Genomic DNA, 9,378 nt, shown 5'->3' with positions numbered 1-9,378 from the left:
GTCGATGACCTCAAATTCTGGACATCTTGTGTGCCTATTGTTTCTTTCCTTTTTGGCCATGCTTGCTTCTAATTAGTTTCTAATTCTTTTATCATATCTGTTTTTATACCCCAGAGAACAATAAGACCTTAACTGAGAGAGAGACAGGGCATCATTGACCATTAGTCATTGGTCCAAAAGAAAGTTACTATCTTCATCTTGCACAAGAAATAATTAGGATTCAGACAAGTTAGGACACAGAATCACCTCCTTCTTTGTGTAATTCTTCTCCCATTATACCATCCTTATTTTTTTAATATAAAGTTTCTCATATTTTTTCTTATTAGAAAGGTTAAGGGGCACCTGAGTGGCTCAGTCGGTTAAGGGTCCGACTCAGCTCAGGTCATGATTTCATGGTTGGTGGAATTTTAGCCCCACGTCAGGCTCTGTGCTGACAGCTCAGAGCCCGGAGCCTGCTTCAGATTCTGTGTTTCCCTCTGCCCCTCCTCTGCTTGTGCTCTGTCGCTCTCTCTCTCTCTCTCTCTCTCAAAAATAAATAAATAAACATTTAAAAAAAAAAAGTGAGCTGGGATGGATTAAGTAGAAGCCACTCTAGGGCACTTAAAAAAAAAAAGAAATAAAAAAAGAAAAGAAAGGTTAAAAAGTGCTCAGAAAGCACAGACATGCTAAAAGGACATGAAGGGGCGCCTGGGTGGCTCAGTCGGTTAAGCGTCTGACTTTGGCTCAAGTCATGATCTCGTGGTTTGTGAGTTTGAGCCCTGCATTGGGCTTTGTGCTGGTAGCTCAGAGCCTGGAGCCTGCTTCAGATTCTGTGTCTCTCCATCTCTTGGCCCCTCTCCTGCTCTGTGTCTCTCTGTCTCTCAATAATAAATAAACTTTTAAAAAAATAGTAAAAAAAAAAATAAAAGGACATGAAAACATCCATAATTGCAGAACCCTTGGAAAACCAACATAAATATCTTGATAAATCTCTCTGGATCCATTCCAGAAAGATTAAAAAAATAAGTATGAAAGACAAAAAAATGAAAAGGACTTTTGAAGACTTTTATTCATGATCTGGGTAAAGGTTTCTTAAACAAACTATAATTATAAGGGAAAAGTTTAATAAATTAGCCTACACTGAAACTAAACTTCTGTATACTAAAGGATACTATAAAGAACAAACAAAAAAAAAAAAAGACAAACCATAGAATGGGAGACAATGTTAGCAACTCATAACTATCACAGGACTGGTGTTCAAAATATATAAAGAACTCCTATAATTAATAATTGGGAGGCACCTGCTGGCCCAGTCGGTTAAGGATGCAGCTCTGGATTTCAGCTCAGGCCAGGGTCTCATAGTTCGTGAGGTCAAGGCTGTGTTCTGTGTGACAGTAAGAAGCCTGCTTGGGATTCTCTCAAGTCAGGTTCTGTGTGACAGTAAGAAGCCTGCTTGGGATTCTCTCTCTCCTTCTCTCTCTCTGCCACTCCCGCATTTGTGCGTGTGTGTGTGCATACACATGCTCTTTCTCTCTCCAAATAAACTTAAAATGGCCCCAAAATATAAAAATTTGACTAAACTCCATAATCAAAGAAATACAATTTAAAGCTACCATGAGGTACTATTACACAACCACCAAATTAAAAAGTCTGACCCCCACCTTGGGCATCTGGGTGATTCAGTCGGTTGAGCATCCAACTTTGGCTCAGGGCATGATCTCAAGGTTTTTGAGTTCAAGCCCCACATCAGGCTCACTGCTGTCAGGCTGTTAGCACAGGGCCCACTTCAATCCTCTGTCCCCATCTCTCTGCCCCTCCCCCACTTGCATTCTCCCAAAAATAAATAAATATTTTTTTTAAAGTCTGACCCCTCCCAAAAAGTGTGACCCCCTAACAATATTAATAAAAAGTAAAATGACTTTTTTTTTAACTAGGCTCTACATGCAACATGGGGCTTGAACCTCAAGATCAAGAAGAGTTGCCTGTTCTATGGACTGAGCCAGCCAGGAGCAATAAAAAAGATTCTGGAGGCACCTAGATGGCTCAGTCAGTTAAGCATCTGACTCGGGCTCAGATCATGATCTCAAAGTTTGAGAGTTCAAGCCCCGTATCAGGTTCTGTGCTGACAGCTCAGAGCCTGGATCCTGCTTGGTATTTGTGTCTCCCTTTCTCTCTGCCCCTCCCCTGGTCATGCTATGTCTGTCTGTCTGTCTCTCTCTCTCTCTGTCTCTCTCAAAAATGAATAAACATTAAAAAAAATTTTTAAGATTTTTTTAAAAAGACAAAAAAAGTCTGACAATACCAAATTTCAGAGAGAATTTAGGGCAATAGAAACACTTTTACAGGGGCCAAGGTGGCTCAGTTGGTTGACTGTCGAACTCTTGATTTCAGCTCAGGTCATGATCCCAGGGTAGTGGGATGGAGCCCAACATCTGGCTCTGCACTGAGCATGGAGCCTGCTTAAGATTTTCTCTCTCCCTCTGCCCCTCCTCCCTCACTCATGCTTTCTGACTCCAAAAAAAAAAAAAAAAAAAAAAAAAAAGAAAAAGAAAAAGAAAGAAAATTTTAAAGTTCTGTAGCTTGATATTTATTGCCATTTGATTCTCAGGTATGAGAAAATACAGTGTGAAACAACTCTGGACTAGATCAGTACCGATTCTTGTCCAAGATTTTAACTGATTTCACACGTTGGCTTTTCCCTGCCAACAAGTGATGCCCTAAAGTTCTTTCCACATATAAAATGTCATGAGATGTCTCCAAATAAATCTGACATTGATTGAAAGAATAGAATAGATCATTACCACTGGAACCCACGTGAAACGCCTATAAAAATGCCTTGCTTTTAGAAATTCTCACTTGCATGTTTTGGATTTGGACCAAAAAAATAAATACAACATTGTGGTAGGAAAATAATTGCATTTACACATATAAAATGTTAAAGTTAATGCCAAATCTAGAAGGTCTGAAATAGCAGAAATTACTTGCTGTATTAGAAGCTTAATTAAAAAGCTATAATTTATTTCGGCAATAATTTCTTTCTTGGCAATATGAACCATATATCTGGTAAAGTATGAAAATGAACTGCATATTTTATTAATCAACATGGTTGCAAAATAGAATAGTATAGATGGTAGTTTCCATTTGAAGGAAAGTCAAATGTAAGGAAATATGATTGTTTTAGTAACTACTGGTTTGATTGTAAATTTGTGAGTAGGAAGCAATATTTCAAATTGTATATTCGGTACTTCCAACATATGAAAAATTCGTATTCCTTATGCTTCATTCATAATAGAATTTATGGTGGAGATTGTGATTGTCTTTGTGGACTTTTCACATTCGTTTTTATAAAATCCTGAATATACACATGACATTTTTGGATGAGAGACAGATTATTATTACTTAGATAATAATAATTGTGCTGGTTCCCTGCTTTAATTCTTATCCCTGGAGAGACACAATGAAAACCAGATGTCACCCTACAGGCAATAGGGTCTGTACTGTAAGAGAGAAAATGAATCTAGGCATTTATGTAGGAAAGAAGGCAACTGTCTTCCTACCCTTCTAGAAAAAAGGGGAAAAACACTTTGCTCCTTGAAGACAAGATGTAAAGAATCCTTGTACTCTCTCTAACCCTCTCATAATGTAAATAAATCTCTCCAGGGGCCAGAGAAGCCCAGTGTCTCCAGCTTTATAACTCAAGAGATATCTCTGGAGTCCCACGCTTCATCCCAACCTGAAAAGAAAACACACATTTCCCGAACTTACATCTTTTTAGTTCTAATTATCCATGTCTTCTGAATTATCTTCTAGAGCTGGCTTTTAGTCCAAGATCTCAAGGTTCCACAAAACTTTCCCAGAAAGCCCTGTGTAGAAATACAAAAATATTTTCTCAATACTTCACATGGTTCCAAAATTAATTCTTCCTTCTGCCTGGGCAACATGGTTGCCCAGTTAAAAATCACATTTTCTAATTGTTTTCAGACAGATGTGACCTTGTGACAAATTCTTTCAGTTACCCTCTGAGAATGTATTGATTCCATCTTCATTTCTGAAGGATATTTTCACGGGGTAAATAATTCTTGGGTCACATTTCTTTCAGTTCTTGAAATATGTTCATTTCCTTCTGGCCTCCCATGGTTTCTGATGAGAAATTCACTGTCATTTGGATCACTGTCCCCTAAGTTTAATGAATCTTTTCTAATTGCATTTAAGATTTTTACTTTGTCTTGGGATACTTGGGTGGCTCAGTTGGTTGAGTGGCCAACTTCAGCTCAGGTTATGATCACATGGATTCATGAGTTCGAGCCCCGAGTGGGCTCTGCACTGTCAGCAGATTCCCTGTCTCCTTCTCTCTCTGCCCCCTTCCCTACTCAGCTCTCTCTCTTTCTCTCAAAAATAAACATTTAAAAATTACAAAAAAAAAAAAAAGATTTTTACTTTGTCTTTAGGTTTCAGAAATTTGAGTGCCTCAAACTTCTTTGAGTTTATACTATTTGGAGTTCACTCAGTTTCTTGAATCTGTGGGTTGATGCCTTTTACTAAGTTTGGAGGATTTTTAGCCGTATATTCATTGAATACTTTTTCATGTCACATTCTGCCCCTTTTGGGAGGTGTCTCTGATGACACCAATGTCAGATCTTTTGTTACTGTTCCACAGGTTCTTGAAACTCTTTTCTTTTCAGCCTGTTTTCTCCATTGTTCACAATGGGTAATTCCTACTGTTTTATCCTCAGTTTCATGGAATTTTTCCCCTGACATCAACTGCTACTATTAAGCCCATCCAGTGAGTTTATTTTACAACTATTTCCATTTGTTTCTTCTTTATATTTTCTATTTGTTGAGACTTTCTATTTTTTCATTTGTTTCAAATGTGTTCATAATTGCTCAGTGATACATTTTTATAATGACTGCTTTAAGATCCTTATCTGATAATTCCAACATCTGTGTCATCCCAATGTTGGCATCTGTTGTCTTTTTTCATTCAAATTGAGATTTTACTGGTTCTTGGTATAATTAATGATTTTTCTATGTATTCAGGACATTCTAGCATTTTATTATGACACCCTGGATCTTATTAAACCTTCTGTTTTAGCAGGCCTCTTCTGATGCTGTGCCAGCAGGGAAATTGCGTAAAAAAGCAGCATAAGGCCTCCATGACATTCTAATCCACTGGAGGAGGGGGTTGGGGAGGACCACGTTGTTACCATGAAGTGGAGGTAGGACTTCAGAGTCCCCACTCTGCTTCTTCTGTACCATCCCAGAAGAAGAGGGGAGGAGTGCCTCATTACCACCAGGCAAAGGTGAAAGTCTAGGCTTGCCACCCAGTATTTACTGGTGGGGTGAGGGTGGAGACATGGCATTTTCCATGCAATTTGGCTAGAGTCCCCTTCCTCTCCTTTTCCTGTCCAAGACTGTCTCTCTCCTCATCCTTTGCCAAGGGAGAGCAGGCAAAGGGAACATTTTTTTGTGTGTAAGTACATTGGCATTTCTGGGTTGTGGCTCCTCCAACATTCTTTCCAGGATATACGAGATAGAAAGAAAACCCGGGAAATTCAATACCATGCTGTTCCTTAAGTCTCAGGGTCTCTGGATAGTCCATCTCAATCTTTCCATTTCAGAATCTTCATATGTTCATTTTATACATAATGTCCAGGGTTTTTGGCATACTTAATAGAAGAGGAAGAAATGCATGTGCTCTATTTTTCCTGGAATCAGAAGTCCAGCTCCCTTAATAGAAGATACAGCTTTTTCCCCTGGGTAACTCTACTGCCCCCACCTGGAGGAGTGGAAAGCATTTTGCCAGCACAGAACAAAATCCAGATATGTTATCTATTCTTCTAAACCAACTGAAGTATCCTTCACTTAAGGCCTCTGCTGCTTGGTAAGCCCACTGTTCACCGGTGGAGGATCAAGGGAGGAATATTAGAAAAAAAAATGCTAGGGAATGTGGAGATTTACGAGAAGAGAAAAACTGTTCTGGGGTGGTTTATCAGCATTTTTTTTTTTTTTTTTGCTTCTTTACTTCACTGCTTCCCACACTTCAATAGATAATAAGAAAAGGAAACATGCCTTTAAAAAGTGAGCTTTAAAGGTTCGCAATTAAAGTGTTATATACTTCCTCCCAAGAAAACTCCCCTTACCCAGTAAATGATTAAAGAAAATAAAAACTTCTCATTGCTCATTCTTGTTTTTATTTAGATTAGATTGATAACTTCTCCTTCTTGGTTAACGGGTCATAGAATCTCTAATAACTACAACAAAACAAGCAAATTGTATGACAGGTTATGAACTTGTTGTTGACAATAAAGGTCACGAAAGACCAAACTCATGTAAGTACTAAGGTAATGAATAACGTGTTAATCCTCTTGTTCTACAGCTTGCTCTTGGTTGAACCAACAGATCTATCCTAGGTGTGCTGATTGGTTATGCCTGGAGTTGATGTATTACAGTTTTTGAAGAACTGTCTTTTCTTCTAATTTTGTATTTTCTAAGTTAGGCTGCTGGATGGCCTCTTTTTTCCCACAAGATCTCTTCTTGCAATATGGGTATTGAAGAGGTTATTAAGTGCTTTCTTACTACAAGCATCCAGGCTTTTGTAGACTTTGTGTTTTTTCTGAGATGTACCATCTCTTCCTTGCATTTTTTCCTTATACTCTGTTTCTGATAGTTTCTGTTTTTTCTTGTCTTGTTCACAATTTATCTGAATTGGACTTTCTCGCCAAGTTCCCTCTTTCTGATGATGGAGTTCCTTGAGAAGCTCTATTCTCTGCTGTAAGATTTGACATTCATTTTCCAGCAAAGCTGCAATCAAATGCAATGAGTATGTGTCATGTTCCAGTTTCTTCACTTGTTCCTCCAGTTCATGCTTAGCTGACACCTCGTTATTTGGTTGAGTTTGGAAATGCACTCCATTATTTTCAAGAGTTTCTTGTATGTCTTTCTGAGATTTCTGATATGATCTTATTAGTTCACTAAGCTCAGTATGTTGCACATTCCAGTGTTCAGCTTCCTGTAGTAACTGTTCCATGTTGCTCCTAAGTTTGATGTTTTCTTCTTGAATATGATGGTGTCTGTAATTTGCTTTTTCCTTGCTTAATTGAGTTTCATTAAGGGGTCTGTTTTCTTCTGAATGACTTACCAAATCCTTTCCAAAAGTTTGTACCATGTCCTTGGAATTCTGGTTTTCCAATATCATCTCCTGTTTCTTTACATTCTGTTCTTTCTCTAGGTCTGAACTACCAAGCAAGTTTTTCAATAACACTTTATTTATCTTGTCAAGTTCTCTGATTTTTTCTTTAAGTTCTGACACATCCTCAGAAATACTGGTTTCCTCAAAAGAATCTTTTGTTTCTGTGATCTTCTCTCCACAACTTGTGACACTTTTAATGATGTCTTTAATTTCTTTTAAGAGATTTTCAAACTTTTGTGCAGTCTGTTGTTCAGTTACTTGATGACCACTACTATTTAGGGAAGGGAGAGAACCCCAGGAGACAGGGGGAAGGGATCCAATTTCGAATAAGGCAATGATAATCCGAGGATCCAAGGACTCTTGATTGAGATCAGGAGTAGGTTTAAGAGTTTTGGAGAGGGCAGACACTTCCATCTCAGCTGAGTTAGTAGGGCTGGTGATTACAGCACGTGGCAGCAGAAAACCTTAGAAATTCCAGGAAGGGAAGGTGGTGGTCCTCTGTGCAAATGGGTAGGGAATACAAAACCAACCAGAAGTCCAGAGACCAGAGCTAAGGTCTCAAACCAGGGAGATGATGTTTAAGTGGAAGGTGACATCTCAGATGACCTAGGGGAGAGGGAGGGTGAGTAAGGGGACCAGGAGCTAGGGTCCATCTCCCCTTCTCCAGGCTTCTAGTGTTCATTCCCTGACCCTAGCAACCAGGTCTTTATTCTGTCACTGCACTATTGTGGCCTATCTCCAGCTTCTGTTTCTTTTTGTCACAATAGAAACTTCTTAACCCCCATACCCAATGACTCATGAATCAAAATCTATCTTGAGTTACACCTACTCCTCATCCCAGAAAGACCTTTATGCCAGTCCTTTCCAAAATTCCCTACTTTTCTAGGTTTTTATTCAACTCATTCTAACTGTATTCTATGACCTCCCAACCTCATCTCTACTACCTATAACCCAAACTCAACCACAGCATGGTTTTTTGTTTGTTTGTTTTTTGTTGTTGTTGTTGTTGTTTTACCACCTAAGTGCATGGTGTGAAAACTTCTCCATGGACTTTCATAGCACCTTGGAACCTTATTGCTCCTAGGAGAGATACTACCATAAAACAAAGCTGTCCGTACAAAATAGAACCCAAAAAGTGCCGCATGTCTTCATGAGTTTAGAGAAATCGAGAAATGGAATTGCTGCATTCAAAAATATTCCAGGGGTACCCGGGTGGCTCAGTTGTTAAGCATCTGACATCGGCTCAGGCCATGATCTCATGTTTTTGTGAGTTCTGGTCTCACGATGAGTGAGCTTGAGCCCCCCCTTCAGGTGAGCTTGAGCCCTGCTTCAGGTAAACACAAGCCCTGCATCAAATGAGCCCTGCTCCCCGTCCCCCCACCTCCCCTGTCTCTCTCTTCCTCTGCCCTTTGCTCACTGGCATGCTCCCTCGCTCTCAAAAACAAAACAAAACAAAACAAAACAAAACAAAACAAAAAACCATCCACTGCAGTAAAAAGAGAATATCTGAATGGTTCCTTAACATAATTACAAACTGGGACTTTTCTTAACTTCAAAAATAGGCATCCTTTAAGACAGACTTATACACTTGTTCCTGATTCATTTACAGGTGATATAAAACTTTGATCATTACTTTTCACAAGAACTTGCTAAAAATAGCATAATTTATCTAAAGCATCTGAAACAACTAGATCCTGTAGTGGGCTATAGAAAAGTAACTGAAATGGATTAAACTTGGTGCATTCTTGTCTTTTTGTTCCTAGGAATCAGAACCTTGAGAATATTAAATTCAAAAGAAACATTCCTTATGTGAGACTTTCTCTTCGCCTTCAAAATCTTTCTAGCAAGCACTTCACTAACTAGAAGTTTGCATCCAGTCTTAAGGGAAAATTCATGCTCTTGTAGGTGGGTTTTATTTTATTAGAGGAAAGAAATTTATGTTTTTTTCTTTCATAGCTACCAACTCACTCTGACTTTAATTTCCCCGAGCCTCATGCACATCTCTAGTCAGTTGGGCTCTGAGACACTGCCTCATGACCATCCACAGATGCAGCAGTGTTGGTCTTTCTTTTCTACCTGAAGAAGAAGCAACTTTTCTTTTTTTTTCTTTTTCAATATATGAAATTTATTGTCAAATTGGTTTCCATACAACACCCAGAAGGAGCACCTTTTCTAATTCATACAATGATATCATACAGGGGGCACCTGGG

The 9,378-nt window shown here is 38.8% G+C and overlaps 1 protein-coding gene across 1 annotated transcript; it reads right to left on the bottom strand.

Annotated features, from left to right (window-relative positions):
* Window positions 1–6,150: 6,150 nt before the first annotated feature.
* On the bottom strand, window positions 6,151–8,116 carry SPZ1 (spermatogenic leucine zipper 1). Its single transcript, XM_043565406.1, has one exon. It carries the CDS (start codon window positions 7,580–7,582, stop codon window positions 6,467–6,469), a length of 1,116 nt encoding a protein of 371 aa, XP_043421341.1. The 5' UTR covers window positions 7,583–8,116; the 3' UTR covers window positions 6,151–6,466.
* Between the last annotated feature and the right edge of the window lie 1,262 nt (window positions 8,117–9,378).

The sequence above is a fragment of the Prionailurus bengalensis genome, chromosome A1, assembly GCF_016509475.1.
Source record: "Prionailurus bengalensis isolate Pbe53 chromosome A1, Fcat_Pben_1.1_paternal_pri, whole genome shotgun sequence".
In the NCBI taxonomy this organism is placed as follows: Eukaryota; Metazoa; Chordata; class Mammalia; order Carnivora; family Felidae; genus Prionailurus; species Prionailurus bengalensis.
Note: the sequence above shows the minus strand (reverse complement) of the source record. Positions and strands in the feature narration are given on the sequence as shown.